Source organism: Neopelma chrysocephalum, unplaced genomic scaffold (assembly GCF_003984885.1).
Source record: "Neopelma chrysocephalum unplaced genomic scaffold, ASM398488v2 Primary Assembly neopelma1_67, whole genome shotgun sequence".
NCBI lineage: Eukaryota > Metazoa > Chordata > Aves > Passeriformes > Pipridae > Neopelma > Neopelma chrysocephalum.
In genome coordinates this window covers 8,113,930-8,134,318 of record NW_020897726.1, presented here as the reverse complement: position 1 = coordinate 8,134,318, position 20,389 = coordinate 8,113,930, and the positions used below count along the sequence as shown (strand labels likewise).

The following is a 20,389-nucleotide window of genomic DNA, read 5'->3' as shown; positions in this document are numbered from 1 at the left end:
AGATACAGTAGAACTGGCAAATACACAAAAAGCTCTTGCCCTAAATGTCTCACTCAAAAGACAACTATATTTGCAGTCCCCATGCTCCTCCAAGTAGTGTTCTTTTCTCACAGATGCATTCCAGCAGCCTTCTTTTTTGTATCCCTGCTCTTTCAAGAACAAGCCACCAAAGTTGTTAGAAGCAACCAAAGCTATGGTTCCTTGTCCCCAGTTCCCTTTGCTTTGGCTAAATTCTGGTCATTTAAATGCTCTGTGCCTTGGAGCCCTGGGAAGTATAACACTTCGCTAAAACCTCTCAACTCATATTGTTTTCTAATTATTTATGTTTCAATGGTGTCTAGCTGTCCAAGTCAAGGATTAAGACCCTATTGTTCTGAGAACTGTACAAACAAATAAAAAAAGATAGATAATTGTTGTCCTGAAAAACAGTCAAGCTACTGTAGGACGGATTTTTGTAGGAATGGATACAGCTTATGATGCTTCCTAAATATTAACATATCCATAATTAATTCCCACAACAACCTGGTGAAGGCAAGTATCATTGTACAGATGAACAAAAAAGAGAAAATAATTTTGTTACTAATGTTACAAGTCATTCACAAAGCTGGGAATGGCATTCATTTTGACTGACTTGGCACGAGATCATGATTTCTCTCGTGTCTATTTTATACAGTTGTGACCTTTTTGCAACAACAGTGTAGGGAAAAACAACAGTCAAACATGTATTCCTTAGAGAGAAACTGTCCATTGGAATTATTGCTGCAGGTAACATAGGCTTTTCAGTTACAATGTGGGTAATGTGGAATACTGCTTTTAAACTCCATCTCTATTTAAATACATCATCTGATGTGAGTAGGTAGGTTTAGGGTGTTTACTTCCAGAAGTGTTCTCTTTCATGCATGTAAGATCACTGAGTATATTGACCACAAAGTTGCAAAATTCAGTTAAAGGTCAGTTCTCTGATCCTTACAGGTTTGCCATCTCTTTTGTCTCTTCTTGTCTGGTACCAATCCAGGCAGAGCAGACTAGAGCTGCTTCTCCTTTTATTGATGTTTTAAATTTATTTAGAACTAAAAATTTAGTGCTATTAAAATATGAAAAAATGCTATTGTATGATCTTTACCAAACGAAGTAATTTCCTTAGAAAACATTTTCCATTTCTTGCTCACATGAAAAAAAATGATAGTAATGATTTGGAGAAAAATGCATACCCTTTTGAATCTACTTCAAATAATTTTATGTACAAATACCAAAGACTGGTTTACAATATTATCTTGAAATATGTGTGTGTTACAGTAAATCCCCTTTACATTTGGTACCAAAAATCGAGCACAGATTTTGAGGAAATTCAGCCAGGTTGTTCACATGCATTTCGTTGTGATGCATTTCATTTTTGTGTGCTGGATCTCACTTTAGTTTTCACTCTCACATCTTTATCGCCTACAACATACATATTCTAAACAGATCTTTTTCAGATATATGTTACTTTCTGATTTAACTGTGATGATGTCAAGATTTCTGGCATCATAACTATTAACTTCTCAGCTTTATAGTAGTGCTGTTGAAACCTTTTAAATTTTGTTGCTCAAAAATCGAATGCATTCTGTTGTCTTTGTAATGGCTTTGAGAGATCATTAAAAAAAAATTCTTCATCGCTTTTTGGTGAGGTACTGGATACTGTTAGGTTTTCTGATGGTTAATTTGGAATATTTTTTTAACCATACTGAAACCAAAGTATAGTTTTATGAAAATATTTCCTTAAAATAATCTCAGACTTTTTCAGTTAGTATGAGTTTTAACATCAGTGGTAAAAGCAACCTTTTTTTTTTATAATGTCTGCATATATGCTAGTGAGGAAAAAAAAAGATATTCAGATGTCCTATATTTTCACATTTTTATTTGGGGAATGCAAGCAACTTAAGAAGCATTGTTGTTTCATGGTGAAAGGCCTTTTTTTGATGAGACAGGTAAGTGGAGGTGCAACATGAAAGGGAAAACTCTTCTCTGTTCTTCTACCTCCGATGAAAATTGCTCCAATGCAACAGGATCAGAAGACCAGTTTAGGAAATATCTACTCCTTCTGCTCCAGAGCAATGATATTGATTTTAACATTTTATAAGGTTTCTGCCACTTTTAACTCAGGATATATCTTGTCTGCTGTACTGGATGTCACATAAGACAGACTAAAAATGTTTGAAGTCCATATTGAAATTAAGCAGCTGTTCGGAGCCCACAACAGCCAGTGGGGCTAAAATGATGTCTTAATCTTAAAAGGCCTCACTACTCTGACTTACGTGTCATTAAACAGAGTACTTGGCTGTAATAAGTTATCAGGCATAGTCTGATTTTGGCAGATACAGGCACCTGATTGTATGTAACACTGCTTAACAATTTTTGTTACAAATCTCTGTGTTCAGCTTAGGAAATATAGCACTGCTTTCATGCCCTTCAATTTATAAAATTTATAAAAGTTACAGCTTTTATTTGTATGACACATATGTGACCCAAGGTGGAAAAGTGACAGATGCAAACAGCTGCAAGGGGAGAAAGAACTGTATTTATACTGTGTGTGGTGTCTTGCAAGCAGGAGGCTTTACCTTAGCCAGGGGTTTTCCTTGGGATTTTGGGTAGAAGGATATAGAAATTTGTTAAGCGGATAAATGTACTGTTGCATCAGTACTCTTAGTTCTGGTATGTCCTAATTTGTGAGTTCTCATTTCCTGCACAACATAATGATCCACAGTAAATATTAGTAGTGGACAAGTTAAAATTTTTAAAATAAAAAATCCAAATCTCTAGTAACTAGTAAAACCTGTGGAAAAGTTGTAAAAAATGGCAGAACCCATGATTTGCTTCAATTCTTATATACCTGGAACAAAATCAGCCAGTTCGATATTTTCTTATTATTTTTATTTTATTATGTTAATAATTAAGTTCCTGGTCTTTTAAAATACGTTTTTTTTCTATTCTTATCAGCTCTAAGGGAAATCAGGAAAGTTAAAAGTGTTAATTGAAAATCCACCTCTTCCAAAGATAGTAAATAAGGGATAGATTCCTTAGACCAGACTTGTTCATTTTTGCTTAAGATAGTTTCATATTTCTGTTTAGCTTTTTAATTTAAATACGAATAAATGTGAAGTATGATCCTACATGGGTGGGGAAGACTTCACTTACCACAAGTCAAGTGTTCCCCGGAGCAGTATGTTTTTAAGGAATTAGAGTATCAGGAAGTCAGGTAGACTACCTTTTTCTTTTAATCAGAGTAGGCTGAGACTGATTTCTATAATACTTGTTTCTGACATATTGTGAAATGCACAGAGATCTCAGAGATCTTTTTTCTTTAACACAAAGCATCTTGTTGTGTCATGTCACATTACCATACAAAGTAACAAAACCACAATATATAAAGGCTGAAATACACAGACTTAACAAAGCACTGAGCATTTGAATGGTATCTGCTAAAGCAAGGAATGTAGTAGAAACACCTAAAAAGCTTTACCTTTCACGATTTGGCAGAGAAACAACTGAAAATGGATGCAGGAGAGTAGTGATATTAGAAGATTCTGACCAGCTTCTATGTCAGAGATGTAAATAAACAGCCTAGGGAAGATTATATGATGGTTAGAGAGTTGTCAGCATGAATGCTGGGGGGTCACCAATGTGACCAGTCCAGTGAAGCCGAGGACCTTATGAGAAAGAATAGCTCCACACAGCTGTAAAAAGAGAGGGACATGTTAGAAGGGTATTCTGCAGGAATCCTTAACATGTGGATGGCATGGCAAAGTGTGATTAGTATTTAAAAATAGAGGGATGTTTATAAAAATGTTAATTTTAAGAAAAATTATTTTGATATACACCTTTTTTTTTCTGCTAATCATTTCTATATTATTTTGTGATTATCCTCAAGATCTGCTGAACCTGGGAAAATTTACCACAAGAGCTACACCTTTTTTGGGGGGAGTGTTTGTGTTGCATATGTAGTTAGTTTAATCATCTGTTGATAGCAGACTTTTGCAGATTATGGAAGTTTATATTTAGCTAATCAGAAAGAAGCTGAAGTAAAAAAAAAAATAGGAACAGGAAACAGGAATACTCATTGAAGGAGAATGAGCTTCAACGCGTTTTAGAGATGTTTCACAGGTAATACATGGCTACAACCTCCTTACAGATATCCACACAGATCGGACTGATCTTAGGGATTCTATCCAATCTATGTAGAAACTATGTAGAGATTAGTACTTTTTGGTCCCAAAAAATACACTGAATTAGTATATCTGTTCATAGCTAACATTAACCACTTTTTAAATAATAAGCAATCACATTTACTTATAGGGCATTACAACATCTGCCTGCATAGGAGAGAGCTGCTATATATAAACATAGTAATGACAAGATACAAAACAATAGTGTGTCAGGACGAATCATGCAAATACTTTGATGCTGGATTCTGGAAGGCAGATGTTCTTCCACTCCCCAAAATAATCATTACAAGATGTTTGCAGATGGGGTTGAGATATTCTGCAAACTGTCCAACCTGGTCATTAGTAGAAGAAAAGGAAATCCCCAAATTGTTCTCCTCTAACAAACCCCTGTGAATGTTCAGGGAAGATTTTGCCAAAGAAGGGAAGTTGGCTATTGTTACGCTCATTGTAGAAGTATTTGCTCAAAGTATTGTCTTTTCTGTATGTAAATAATAGGGATTGTATTCCATGTGGATTTTGTAAACTTCTGAAGTGCTTTTTGAAAGGGCACAACTTTACTGGGATATTCTTTTTCAAACGTGTGAAGCATTTTAGTATCCTCTGTAGTGGGAAAGTGAAGTCAGCTGTAGCAGTTTAGCAATATTTTGGCATAGGTCAGGCAAGACCTTCGAGGCAAAATGTCTAGACTGATTTGGGGATTTTCCTGTGGCTTCATTTTTTGTTAAAGAAATCTGTGTCTGTTACATTATTATTGCCAGAAGCAACAGGCGATTAGATGCACAGTAGCAGACAAATTGTTAACTAAGACCTTGGCAACTTTGGGAGCAAGGGTCAGATTCAGAAAAAGGACTGTAGGGTCAAAGTATAAGTGAGACAGAATTTGGGTATTTAATTCTATGCTGGAATCCTGGAAAAAACCGCTTCTCACCCCCCTGCCAAGACTAAAGATACCTGAATCTTCAAGGCACCTCAACCTTTATTTTTAACATTCACGAAACATGAAACTTTGTGTATGTCAAGGCATGTAAGTTGTGGCAAAGCTGAACAGCTTAATATTTATCTCCTGTAAACATTCACTTGGAGAAATTTTTTTTTCACTTGGAGGATGCTATTCCATAATGAATTGGTGATATGGCTCAGAGCTGTTTATTTTGTACTGTAAAAACACTGACAAAGAGATCACCCTTATTTTTAACATATGACAAAAAGTATGTAAGATATTTAGTTTTTATCACAAGCTGTAACGGGTTGTTTCTTGGCTGTTGCCTTTTTAAAAAAAGCACCAGGCATCTCTTATTAAGTGTATTGTATTGTAAGGATGATCATTTTACCTCATTCTTATTCAAATGCATTTTGCAGTTTCTGTATGCTCTCCACCATCCCCAGCTTTGGTCACTCACTTTGCTTTTGTATTTTGTAGTTATATGTTCAGGTCTTCTAAATACATGCCATGCACATCATTGTTGTATTTGTCCTAATTCTACATTCCAGTTTGTTTCTATAGATTTTCTTCCTTCTCTTTAAAGATATTCTGAAATACTGAATCAAGAAGTGATTTGTGAATTAGACAAGAGCTAGCTAGAATGATAGTAATCTTATTGTATGATTTGTCTGAAGACAGTACTACAAACCAATATTCTTCTTTGTATGAAGTCCTAAGAGCAGTGTTCTTCTGTCTGCCTGTGAAATGTAATAGGTAATTACAGTTTTAGTACAACTATCTACCTGGTTGGTCCAAGTCAACCTACTTGGCTGAATAGTTTGTTGAAATTCCTACCCCTACTTTTAAGTAGCTGTGTACTACTGGTATCAAGATGGTGAGAAGTTTCTGCTTTATTAACAGCACTCTTTCATTGTTGTGGTCCATTTCAGCTGGGATTTTGTGTCTTGTTGTAGTCACATTTTAAAAATTTATTTATCTGGAATTTCAGTAGAACCTGAGTTCTGTTCATTTAATTAATGCTAAAAACTGGTAATCTTTTTTTTGTTTGTTTTGATGCAAAATTGCAATACAGCTACTTTTTTAATAGTGCATTTTTGCAGAGATTTTGTTCTGCCTTTCTCCGTTTATCTTCAGACAGATGCACACAGACTGTTGTTTAAATGCAGGGTTGTCAACTTCATCTAAATGAATATATGCAAATTTTATACAGTCTTCAGGTTGTAGTTCTGAGATATTTTCCAAAGAGATCTCACAGTTACTTCATAGAATCATAGAATCAGCTGGGTTGGAAGGGACCTCTGAAATCATCAAGTCCAACTCTTGATCCACTACCGCTGTGGTTACTAGACCATGGCACTAAGTGCCACATCCAGTCTCATCTTAAAAACCTCCAGGGACGGAGAATCCACCACTTCCCTGGGCAGCCCATTCCAGTGCCTGATTACCCTCTCTGTAAAGAATTTCTTCCTAATATCTAACCTAAATCTCCCCTGGAAGAGCTTAAGACCATGCCCTCTTGTCTTACTGATAGCTGCCTGGGAGAAGAGACTGAAACCCACCTGGCTACAACCTCCTTTCAGGTGGTTGTAGAGAGTGATGAGGTCTCCCCTGAGTCTCCAGGCTTAACAACCCCAGCTCCCTCAGCCTCTCCTCATAGGACTTGTGCTTGAGTCCCTTCACCAGCCTAGTTGCTTTTCTCTGGACCTGCTCCAGCACCTCAATATCCTTCCTGAACTGAGGGGCCCAGAACTGGACACAGTACTCGAGGTGTGGCCTCACCAGTGCTGAGTACAGGGGAAGAATCACTTCCCTGGTCCTGCTGGCCACACTGTTCCTGATCCAGGCCAGGATGCCATTGGCCTTCTTGGCCACCTGGGCACACTGCTGGCTCATGTTCAACTTCCTGTCAATCCAAACTCCCAGGTCCCTTTCTGTCTGGCTGCTCTCCAGCCACTCTGTACCCAGCCTGTAGCATGGGGTTGTTGTGGGCAAAGTGCAGGACCCGGCACTTGGCCTTGTTGAACCTCATCCCGTTGGAATCAACCCAACTCTCCAACCTATCCAGGTCCCTCTGCAGAGCCCTCCTCCATACCTGTCTGGCATCTTTTTACCCTGGCAACTTTGTCCTGAAATTTAGAGGAATAATTATTTTTTCCGCATCCTTAAGACCTGCCCAATTCTACGGAATGCTTTTCAGGGTAAATATGCTAAATTAATTTTGTCAGTAATGCTTTCTTGTATTCAAAAACTGAAGCTAGATTGGTGGTCTATTGAGAACTATGCTAGTTTAGATTGCTCTGTACTTGATTAGTTCTTTGGCGCAATGGTAGAGCCAGGATATTGTCTGAATCCCCACCTTGCCCTAATTAATTTCTGCCACAGGAATGTTTGGAGAGATTCTGATGCCTTGCATAAGAAAAAAAAGAAAGGTTTTTTGCTAATGGGATAATTACTTCCATTTGATGTCACTCCTCATCCTGTAGGATCTCACAGCATTTTGCAAATTCACATATTAGCTCTTGGAACTGTTTGGTGCAGTGGTGCAAAGCTTCCACTCCCTGGGTGAAATCTGGCATCTCTGTGGCAGTGAAAAGGCATTTTGTCTTCAGATGTAATTTGGAAGGTGTACGTTAAGGAAACACTGCAGTTATTCAAGTTGAAAGTTAGACTGGATTATGAGAATGTTGTTGTAAGTGTCACTGGATTTGCCCTGGTAAGTGTCCTGTATCCACAAGAATCACTTGTTTGGCCCAGGCTCAGAAAATGCAGAATACTGAGTGAGAATCCTGGTATCCAGCATGTGGGAGACCACTGACCTAAATTGTCATCTTCTGCTTGTTCTGAGATAGCAAAGAAGAAGACAAGGTAGTTATGCTAGAAGTTTTCCTCTCTTTGTTATTGACAGTTTATTGTATTGAAAGGTAAGGAAAAGGACCAATCTTGCATAATTTCAAGAAGTGATTTTTCTGAAGTAAATTGTTCCAAGTGTGAATAATCTTATCTGTTAAAAAAAAAAAAGGATTTTAACTTGGCCTGAATTTGGCTCACCTCTGTTTCCAAGCTTGCTTAAATTCTCTCTTGGTTGCTTAATTTTAGAACTTGATATATTTAGAAATCTTTTTACTGGGAAAATGTGAACAGTTACTTCTTTACATGTTTTTAGAATAACCTAAATAATCTGTATTTTTCTATACTAGGACAAGATGTTTCTTGTCTTTGTCTTGTGTGTATAGTTCTTTTCCAAGTATTTTTCCAATTAACGAGATAATTTTGAAACTGTAAACAATGAGTCCTAACACAGTACTTTGACTACTGCTGTTGTCACATAGAATATTATCCTTTTCTTATTTCTTCACACTGTAAATAAAATGCAACTTTTTAAAAAACTGAAATTTTATATGAGCTCTGAAATTCCATGTTCAGCTGCATACTCAAAATGACTTCTTTGTCACACAGATTCATCCCGAACCAATTAGGTTGGAAAAGACTTCTGGATTCATGGAGTCCAACCTTTGACTGAACACCACCATGTCAATTAGACCATGGCACTGAATGCCATGTCCAGTCTTTCCTTAAATGCCTTCAAGGACAGCTTAAATGCCTTCCACCACCTTTCTGGGCAGTCCATTCCAATGTCTAATCATCCTTTCTGTGAAGAAATTGCTCCTAATATCCAAGCTGAGCCTACCCTTACACAGTCCTTTTCTGATATCAGAAAAATCAAGACTGTCTCATAGTTACTCAGTACCCATTTTATGAAGTCAATCTGACTAATACCTATGTCTTAGTTGCATGAAGTATTTCTTCTTCATACCAGTGCCATTGTTTATCCTCACCTAGCTTCTATTCTGATTGTCATTATGTTAGTTTGTGTGGACTTGGTCGGAGTAACATTAGGAAAAAGTTGTGTGTGCTTATATATTGTCTCTAAGGCTTGCTTAATTGTGTTAGAGAGTAAATTGCTGTACCTGTTCTCTTCACTGTGAAGCACTACTGCATCTGGATGTATGTCACAGCAGTTTTAATAATTAACTACAGTAAAAATAGTTTCAGAGATGAGCTGATCTGAACCCGCATTCATCTCAGTGTTTCCTCATTCACTGAGATGCTTCTTCCTTTTTGCTTCTTCTGCTATTTCTCATTTAGCTGTGGTGTATTGCTGTAGGCTGAGTGCTTGCTGCAAATCCATTGTTGAATTCAGCATTTTTTGGTTTCCATGGTAATGAGCATGGCAAAAAAACCAACTTTATGAAATATAATAAAATTAGGCAAATTCAGATTCAGCAAGAGCTTGTGCCTGCTTCTTTTTTAACTCAGTAAAATGTTCCTGATGATGAATGTTCGTGAGGTATTCTGGCCCTTCAGCAGTGGAAACTTGATTTGCAAAGATCTGGAAAAATCATAAAGCTCTGCTTTTGTTAATTAGTTATGCATTTGAAGTGCAAGTGTTCTGATATTGTTATTGAATAGATTTCCATGGGAGACTAAAACGGAGACTCTGCTGACAGTGGAAAAAGTGCTAAAGATGAGTCAGTCAATCGTTACTGAAGTATAAATGCTGGCTCTACAGAGGCTTTAATGATACCTGTGTAAAGGAGCAAATCCGAAGATTTTCTTTCAGTTAATGCATAAAGAATACTGATTTTGCATCCTTTTTATAAACTAAGGAATGATGGAAAGATAAGAGACTGATAGTGCTGTAATGATTTTTTTTTTTCATCCATGCTTGTTCTGTTGTGTGGTTACTACAGAATCACAGAATCTGCTGAGTTGTAAGGGACCCACAAGGATCATCAACTCCAACCCTTATCCCTGCACAGGACCATCCCCAGGAGTCACAATATGTGCCTGAGAGTATTGTCCAAACACTTCTTGAACTCTCTCAAGCTTGGTGCTGTGACCACTTCCCTGGGGAGCCAACCACCTTCCATCATTCAACCACCCTCTGGGTGAAGAATCTTTCTAATATCCAACTTAAACCTCTCCTGACACAACTACAGGCCATTCCCTCGGGTTCTGTCGCCGGTTTCCGTATATCCATTCAAAGTTTTTATTGGTATAAAGATACAATAAAGTAGAGTTCAAAGTATTGGAAACAAATGAGCATATGGAGTATTAGTAAGTACCAGGGACACACAGGCTGTGTAGCTGCTCTTTTCTCTAACCCCTTGTTCCATGTTTACATCTCTAAGCAACAACAGTATACCTTGCATTTTAGGAAGTAGTTGTATTTTTTAAAATATTCGCAAACTAATTTTGGAGGAAGAGGAAGAAGAATTGGTGTAATGCTAAAATTCTGGATCTCTCTCCACCCATAGTATTTTATTCAAACATCCACTCTTGGAAAACAAATAAACAAAACAGATGCCCACAAAAGAGTCTCCCAAAAACACCTATTAGAATGTCTTTGAATATTCTACAGTACAAAAGCATTTTTAAGTAACATATTTTCTTCTCTGTCATTTAAAGAGCTAAACTAATATGTTTTCTTTCTTTTGTGAATATATTTTGTGCCAATATTTCCAGCTGTTTCCACCATTTCAAATCTGTGGTCTGAAACTTAAACTATGTCTATTGTTTCACAAAGCTATGTGTGCACGTCAGGCTCAGTTAACTGTACACTGTCAAACTTTATGTTAAAAAGGCTTTCCATCATAAAGAGACTTTAGAAATAGTAGGAGTTTTAAACAGATTTTTGTATTGTAAATTGACTCTATATGTACACTAAAATACATACAGAAGACTTAAGATGAGAATGGTTGCACACCTGGGTCAGTAAGAATTTTCCTCACAGGTATTCTGGAATTTTTGTGGAATTATAGAATATCCTGAGTCGAAAGTGAACCACAAGGGTCACTGAGTCCTACTCCTGGCCCTGCACAGGACAACCCCAAGAATCACACCATATGCCCAAGAGTGTGTCCAAATGCTTCTGGAACTCTGTCAGGCTTAGTGCTGTGCCCACTTTCCTGGGGAGCCCGTTCCTTCCCTCTAGGTGAAAAACCTTTTCCTAATATGCAACTTAAACCTCCCCAATGCAACTTCATGCCATTTCCTTGAGACTTGTCAGCGGTCACCAAAGAGAAGAGGTCAGTGCCTGCGCCTCTGCTTCCCCTCATGAGGGAGTTGTAGACTGCAATGAGGTTTCCCCTTAGGCTTCTCTTCTCCAGTTTAAACAAGACAAGTGACCTCAGGTCCTCATATGGCCTCCCTCTAGGCCCTTCACTATCTTTGTAGCCGTCCTTTCAGCACTTTGTGACTTTCTTACATGATGGTGCTCAAAATTGCACACAGCACTCAAGGTGAGGCTGCACCAATGCAGAGCAGAGCGGGACAGTCACCTCCCTTGACTGGCTGATGATGCTGTGCCTGAATGCACAACTTATTTTTATAGGTGCTCCCTAATAATGCTTAATTTGTTAACTGAATTTCTTAGAGCAACATAGAAGAGTTTGAATTGTGCACTTTAAATATGGATTTAAAATTTCACTTGTGAAGCTGTTTAGCATATGGATGGTATATAAATTAAGCTGGTCTTGTGCTGATACTTCATTTCATTGTTCTGACATCAGCGTATCAGACTTGCAGAACAGTACACTGTGACTGTGTTTAGGTTGAAACAATTACAGATAGTAAGAGTGGTAAATGTCATGATAGACAAGTGTTAGTGAAATATGGTTTTAATTATTACTTTGCTTTGTGTTGTATTTCATCCCTTGAAGCCAGCAATACCCTCAAGATGCTTTAGCCCACTTATGGAATTTCTCCACTCCCAACTAATTAACTGTAATTAATACCTTGCCAAAAAATTGGAATTGCTTAGTTTTGTCCTAGTTGCATTCATTACCGATATATTAAAAAGATGTAACTTAATTTTATTCAAAAGTAAATTCCTTCAATCTAATTTTTTCTGAGTTTTTTTCTTCCATTCTGAAGCAAAGTAAAAATATGTAGGTTTTTTTTTTAATCTGTATGTTATTCACATTAGTAGAAAATAATTTGTGTTGTACCAGAAAATTTTCCTTAAAAATAAAACCAAAAAAAAGGAGCAATTTTTGGTAATAAATATTTGGAATTGAGAGTTACTAGGCCATTTCCAGGTTTATTGGCACTTAATCTCTGGACCTCTTTACTTGAGGGATTACTACATTTTATATATTTTAGAGTTAGAGTTCCCTATTCCTTTATACTTTCTGTTGAACTTTTTTGTATCTTGTTTATTTAAAGACTATAGGTAATTTCTGCATAATTTAAAAATATTCTAAAGTGTCTTTATGAAACCCCTTTCTAAGTTATTCTGTTGTCTTGTGTCTCTTGTTTTGTAACTCAGAGTGCTGAAAGACTTCTGTAGAGAACTATAACATTTAAATTGCTTTTCTAAGTGGGCTGACAATCCAAAATGACAAAAATTACTAATTTAAATAATGTAAAAGTGATAACTATGATTTTTGTAAGATATCTGTGTGTTAGTAATACAATTCAGACGTGTCATGCTGATGAATTCCTTGAATATCACTGATGCACTATAAAACAAGAATAGAAACTAAAAATGTATCCTTCATCTGTTTTATTAAACTTCTTGAGGAAATTAATAAAAAAAAAAGAAGTCAAGTTGTATGGAAGCACTCTCATTTGGTTCTTCTCTAACTCAGATTTTTACATTCTTGACAATTTTGATTTCTTGAATCCTGGAGGAGACTGGAAATTACTGGTATCTTCGAAACATGAATTTGCAGACACATGGTTAAATTTGACACAGTGAAAGGGCTATTTCGGCTTTTGTAAAGGAAAGCTTATGTATTGCAGAGCTAGTTGTCATTCTCTAAGGAGTTAACTGGCATCTTGTTTGAGGTTGCTGAAGCTGATAACAACCTACTTGCATAACAAGATATTCCACAGAAGCTTTTACTAAAGACTCTTTAAGGAAACTTAAAAGATTTGGGGTAAGAGTAAGTATTTACTAGAGTAGATTATTTGTTAGAAGGTAAGAAATAAGGTAAAGTGCATAACCAGTTCTCTTAGCAGTAAACCACCAGTGGAGTTTCATGATGGCCTGTCTTGAGACTTGCGCTGTTATTTTGTTCATCAATAATTTGGAACAGGAAGTGGAGTTACCCATTTTTTTCTGTGTAGTAGAGATGAGGACTGACTAAGAAGGTTTTTAGAAGAATGTTATGATAAAATTCATAGGTAAGTGCAGATAAATGATCAGCCATTTTGCCCTCCTTTACGAAGTTTTGTAAAACTTCCACACAAACGACTGAATAGATATTGATCTCTTTATTTGTGGGAAGATGTGAGAAGAGATGTGGTGGAGCATTTTGAAGGGCTGAGAAGGTGGTTTTGCACTCCCTTTTCAGTGACAACAACAGAGCATGTGATGAAAAGAGTGATGAATCAGATGTGCCCTGATGCAGCTGCTAAAAAATACTGCTATTCAAAAAATAATTGGGTGAATTCAGGATTCCTGTAATTCACTGAATACTGTTAAGGCAGTCACTTCTGGTTCAGTGTGTCCCTCAGGGGGTTTTTATTTTAGGGATTTCCGAAGCCAGAATAATAGCTTTATATTAGGCCAAGGGAGTATTCTGGGAAAGTAAGAAGATATGATTGCCTTGTTCTTACTTACTGTTGGCTATTCACTCTTTAATAGAGACTGGATACTGTTCCTGCTTTTCTACCTATGTTTTGGCTCAGGAAATTTCTGCTCCCTACTCAGTTTTTTCCTTAATAGGATTCTTATAATCACTACTTATAGGAAGCTGAACTGCTTGGGAAGGGTGTGTTGAGAGAATAATGTCTTTTCTAGGTGAATGAAAAGTGGACAGACTTTTTTTTGTTTTTTTTTTTGTCTGGTGGTTTTTTGTTTGGTGGTTTGTTTGGGTTTTTTTTTCCTACAAGGCTTGTGAGGCACCATGAGACTTTGCTATTTTTGTTCAGGTAACTGGAGAAGAAGAAGGAATCACATAAGGAATACAGAGGTTCATAGTTACTACCATCCTTTTTTGATGATGCAGCAAGCAACACAGACACAGAATTTGAAGAGTCTTGCTTTGCAGAGTCATGAAAACAAGTTAACTTGTTTTCATACTCTAAAGGTTTGTCACTGGAAGGTTAATGGTGTCTCTTGGTGAAGCTTCCCTCAACTCCATCAAAAATTTTTTTTATACATGTAACTTCTCATTCATTTAGTTAACAATGTAAAGGTTTAGCAAGATACTTGCAGCACCTAATTGAATTCATCTGTGCTTATAAAATGTTTATTTACTTATGTAACACTTTGCTGCATACCTACAATTTGACATAAGCTTCTTGGAACAGTTTTTGATTTCTCGTCCATTCTGAACCTACCTGACTAATACAGTAGTATTGTTCTGGATAGGACTATTGAGATGTAAGGCTTAATTAATGAAAGCAAATCTGTTACTGCTTAAAAGTATGATTTCTTTAAGGCTAATTAAGGATGTATTTTCTTTTTTAATTACTACAGTGTACAGACTATGACCTGGATTATGGAACTGAATGTTTGCATCTGGCTCTGAAATACTGTAAAACAAATGCCAAACTTGTTGAAGGAACAGCTGACCTCTGGAAGGTAAAGGCAATAATATCTAGTTTTTATATATCATTTAAAATTAATAAAATTTGCATATTACCGTAAAAATTCAGATGTGTTTTCAGTTGTAAGTTAGGCTTTTCTCTTCCAAATTTTATTATTGGTTTTGTATCATCATGACCTCTTTTTAGAACTTGTTTTTGTAGATAGACTTGGGCAGATGTTACTGGAGATAATCAATGAAGACAGTATTTTTCTCGAGGTAGGAAAACCAACTAGGTACTTGAATAACCTGACCATTTGTAAAACTATAAATCCATAATCTCCAAAACTAAGAACATTCTTTTATGATATGAGCTTTCTCCTGCTATTTCTATAACTTTTGTCTATTTTTCTCAACTTTTCCTGTGAGGATATCACTCTTTCTCTTATGCCAAATACCTGGCTATCACCGATTTGATTTTTAGAGCAGTTCATTACATTCAGTAACAGTGTAATATTTAAGATCTCTTCAAAAAATCTTTTAAAAATTTTTAAACATCATTCACCTTGTCTGGTAATCTGTAGGTTCCTGATGACTAACAAAGGAGGTGTCTGTAAAGGTGCCAAAGTATACATCCCTGCTGCTTGAAAGTATTGCATTTCATTGTTTTGAATGGTGGGACATTATTCTTTCTCAGTAGCTGTTGTGTCATGCAATTTTTAAGAGTTTATTTTATTTTATTCATTAGCACATTGAAGGATCTGGAAGCAGCTCAAATCACTCCATCTATCTTTGATGGTAAATTTCCTCCAAAGGGACATGATTTCTAATAGTATGACCATAAATCTTACAAAGAAAGGTAATTTCCTGAGTCTGCAATGCAGACTTCCTGTGCAATTTAACAGCAAAATTTACTTGTGCGTTGGTTGCATACATAAACTTCTTTCAATATCTTGCTGGGACATAGTCTTTCTGAAACAGTATATGGTCTCTTTTCCTATTTATTCTTCTAAGGGACAGATTATGTCATGCATATTTACATGACATAATTTTTTGGGTGGTTTCATTGTTCTCATTGTAAGGCATGGTACTTACATGAAGGGTAACAAGATACACCAATAATGTTCACTTAGTTCTTTATAATGTTCTTTTAGTTCTCTGTGGCCCTTCCCCACCCTTCCTCTTCTGCTCTTTGGGCCGAACAAGCCAAGTTCTCTCACACCATGTTAGCACCCCTCTGCTGGGCTTCCTCCTGTTCCTCTTTGTGTTTGATTTTTCTCTCCCCTATCCAGTTCAAGAGGGGAGTGACAGAGTGGCTTTGATGGACACCTGGCATCCAGCCAAGGTCACCCACCAAAGAGTCTCAGTGCTGACAGTATAGTTCAGAGTGTGACAGTAGCAAGGGCACCCATTTCTGTGCAGATCCTGTGCTGCAGGTGGTGCAGAGCAGTGAATATGCCATATATGATATGCACAAAGATGCTGGTGCTGTGTCATTTAAGTTACCTGTACCTTTTAATACCCTATTCCATCTCTTATTTTGTAGCTAAAAGTCATTGGTGTCTTCTGCTGCTTGTGGAGACACTAAAAGTCAAAGGCACAAAAATGAGAAGGTCTGTGAAATATTACATTGTTTCTGCAGAAAATACTTTTATTAGATTAGAGACTATGGAGGAAGATACCTTCTTCTTTTTGAATAGCACCCAGGTGTTGGTCACTCTGTACCGAGGTGTTTGGCAGGTGACTTGAAGCAGTACCATTAAGGAAGAGAACAGTTGTGCTCAGTCTGTGCAGTTTGACGAAGTGCACAAGACTGCCACTTTTCTCAAATGGTCCTTGCCTACAAAATGGTTAGGAACTGTTGCTGTTTGTTACTAATCACGTTTCAGAAACACGACTGTCTTTCCTTAGCTGTGTAATAACATAATTTGTAATATATTTTTGGTTTTTTCTGTTAGGTTTTTCAATGCTGAGATAAATGATATTTCATATGCCAAGAACTGATGTGCTCCCAATGGCCCCAGTTTTATTTTTTTCAACATGAGGCAAAAGAATATTCCATCCAGATAAATAAGAACTGAAATACCTAAGACTTGTTCAGTTGAGGTTTCAGAGGATGTGTAACTGAAGATCTGTTGTCAGTTAACAGATGGAGAAGAGTTTCTAAAGTTCAACCCAGTTTCATCCTATGAGGATCTTGAATCTTTAAAGAGCAGATCAGATATTTGTAAGAGTTCAGTTTATTTGTTAGGTGCACAACCTACATAACATTAAATGACTCTGACCTGTGGGAAAAACCTGTGTATGCTTATATATTGTCTTCTTGAATTAGTACTGATTATTGTACCTGAGGACTGTCTACTTGTACATTAGGAAAAGCAACATTTCAAAGTCATTGTTGGAGCTAAAGCAAGACAGTGTGTGTTTACTTTCTGAGAACAAATTGCAAAATTAAAATAATTCTTTGTAGTGACAACAACCAAGCAGGAACATTCAAATTACTTCAGCGTTATAAATATTTATATGTTCTATTTTAAAAGTAGTTATTATATAGCTATTTATAAGATATTGGGATCAGGATGGCAAAAAAAGGAAGCAGAATGAGAATATCAACACCACATTTTTAGTTTCTCTGTGCTTGCCACCTTTGAAGCAAAATTACCTTAAATAGTCTGGGGCAATATGCTCTTTAAGTATGAAATCAACAGAATGTATTTGTTGGACTCTAATATATAGGTGTGTATAACAGATGAAAAAATCAGTGTAAGAACATTTTTAAAACATTGGTATAGATTTGTAGACTTAATGCTGACAGAGCGAAAAATCCTCACCATTTCTAAAAAACATGATTATTTTATAATCCTATAAAAATATTCCATATGAAGGAGATCTGTATGATATCTTAGTATAGGAGAGGGGAAAAACTTCATTAAGGTAAAATGCAATACATTTTGTGTATGTGTGATCATAACTTTATTGTATTTGTTCAGTAAAGAGTTATATTTTTGCATTTACTGTGCAGTTTTGTAAATCTGAAGTGTTCGTCAAGCTAAATTAGTATGAAGAAGACTTTTAAATATTGAATAGGAATAACTTCAGGGAATTTTTAAAAGAACATCTTCCTAGGTAGTGAAAACTTGCAGTCTGACCATTGAGAGAGAAGGGTACATGGGAAAACAAAACAGAAAAAATCCGTCTTGTGATTTTGAGGCTTTATTAAATAGATAAAATAGATTGTTTATTATACAGAAAAGTAGAGGTATGTTTAATAAGTAAGATTATTCTGCTTTTGCTAAATAAGCAGGTCATGTTTTCATGTTCTGTGACAGTGAGGTATTTCTGTTGAGTTCTAGTATTTGGTCTAGTGATATTCTGGATTGCAGCAACAACAATCTGAAAATCTTGGAACATTGGATGTTCAAGAGGAAAAAATGAAAAATGGTATTGTCACATGAAGAGTGAGAACCCAAGTTAGAAGCCTGTGAGTTTGATATTGACCAATAAACCAAAAAGGGTGTTCTTCTACGGGGAAAACTTGATTAATAAAGAGTTAAAGGACTAATGTAATTAATGTCAACCAACATGGAATTTGCTTATTTTGTGAAATTGACTTCAAGACTTTATTACAAGATTATAATTTTACTGATAACATGGTAATGCTGATACAACACACAGTTTGCAGAAGTTTGGCTTCTTACTGCATTGCATCTTAATTAATAATAGGATGACTGTAATTTTACTAGTTCACATTAAATAGATGAAACATTAGATAATTGATACATTTCAAAAGATAATTCTCACCATGTACAGTTCTGCAGAAACTGTTATTGTCTCTAAGGTATTTAACATCTTTCTGATAAACTTTTCAGACAAAGATTTAAGGATATGTAAATAAAAATATAATTGATCAGAAGTAACCTATTGATAAGGATTGTTTAGCAAACAGTTTAAACAAAAGGTATGCTTTTCATTGCAGCCAAATATATAGGAGTGTTTTTAGAAACAAACCAAGTATAGGTCATATTTAGAGAATAGTTCTTGGAGGGCTGTGACTTCTAAAGTAGTGTAGGAATCACAGAGGACAGCAAGTTTCCACTGTGTGTGGGCAAAATACCTTATGTCAGCCATTGATATAGAAACAAGAATATGAAATTAGAGATGTTTTAATATTACAAGTGCATCTAGAATACTGTAGTAAAATCCAGACTCAAGCTCTGAGCAACTGTTGATAAATAAGGAACCTTCAGAGATGAGCATGAAAAAAAAGATTAAATTTTATAAGTATGTAGAGATTTAGATTAGTAATGTGATAGAAGAAAAGCAGAAATGGATGAGGTAGAAATCTGTCTTCTACAAAGAGAAATCCTATGCATCATTTTTCTTGCTTCTCCCCACTGTGATGTTTTGCACCTCACCTGTGAAGAGTGGATAATGCTGCCTTACTTTGTGGTATAGAGTGTCAATTAAAGTATTCTTTCTCATTGATTTGGCTAAATCTAAATTGCTTCCAGCTGGGGTGAACCTAGAATGCAAATCCGCTTTAGTGAAACTAGACGTAAAGCAGTACAGCTGCCCAGGACAATTAACTGTTGTGTTGACTGATCTCCTAAATTGTTTGAAGCACATTCACACTAAAATAATTGGTGGTTTGAATTAAACCAAAGGGTTTATATGCCATGGTTGTCTGCCTTTTTGAATAAGTATCAGCTAAATTGCAAGAACATGTCTTAATCAACACAGGAAAATCCAGAGGCATTGTGAATATCCGTAAGTTAAGAGAAACTTTGGTTTGATTTAGCATCTTAGTCATTATTGAAAGGGATGTAGAGAATCTCTCCTTCTCTGACTGGTAAATGGTGGTCACCTGTGCTGTCTGGCAGGATTTTTCTGTTAACTTTACTGTTTTCATGAAGCTTAACCTGAAATTAGCTGATAGGATCAAAAATAATAAAAAAATACATATGCAGAATGGGATATGGTCTCAAATGATTCATTTCTTTAGGAAGACACTCTAAAAAGTATTTGCTGATGTCTGGCTCAGAATTTCAGAGGGGATTTTTTTAAAGGTTCATTCTTGCATTTTATTCTTTTCTGCTGTTTTCTTGAAGACTGTACTTAAATTTTTTTTTTAGATCAGACTGTTTAAAAGTACTTTTGCATCTCAAAGAGATTGTGAACCTTAGAGTATGTGAGACCACTTCTGATAGTTGTTTCTTGAAAGGTTTTTAGTTGATAATCTGTTACACTTTACTGAAAGTTCAGTGTAAAAGCACTCTAGAGACTTGATAGAAAGAAACTTTGCAACAAAATTGGTCCCTCCTTATCCTTAAAATTAATTTCAAGACATTGTTTCTTCCCAACAGTAAGTAGACATGTACGTGTTTGTATGTAAACTCAGACACCTAAGATTTCTCAAGCTAGATTCATTCTCTGGCTGCTTCCTCTGCAGGACAAACTGTATGGAAGTAAGTTAGTTTTTAATTTTAAAAGAATATGATGCCTTGGGGAAGTGATGATGGAGGTAATATTATTTGTCTGTTTCTGACTACAATACAGAGCTTCATTTATGAGATCAAAAGGAAAGTGGTTACAAGAATCTTTATGGTAAAATCAAATAATCACTTATTTGGAGACTAAGATGCTGATACCTACAATGGTGTCCTTCTGCTGTAAGATTTAATTTGCAGCACTAGAGCTCTTGGAAT

The 20,389-nt window shown here is 36.1% G+C and overlaps 1 protein-coding gene across 6 annotated transcripts in view; it reads left to right on the top strand.

Moving 5' to 3' along the window:
• Positions 1-20,389, top strand: part of ISPD (isoprenoid synthase domain containing) — a 114,000-nt gene that overhangs the window by 25,260 nt on the left and 68,351 nt on the right. For all 6 annotated transcript variants that reach the window (XR_003534471.1, XM_027684717.1, XM_027684716.1 and 3 more), the window contains exon 4: positions 14,636-14,740. Coding sequence is in view for 5 of the 6 variants with exons in the window: in XM_027684717.1 (XP_027540518.1) it covers positions 14,636-14,740 (105 nt within the window). In the remaining variant the exon portion in view is untranslated. The remainder of the gene's footprint in view (positions 1-14,635; positions 14,741-20,389) is intronic.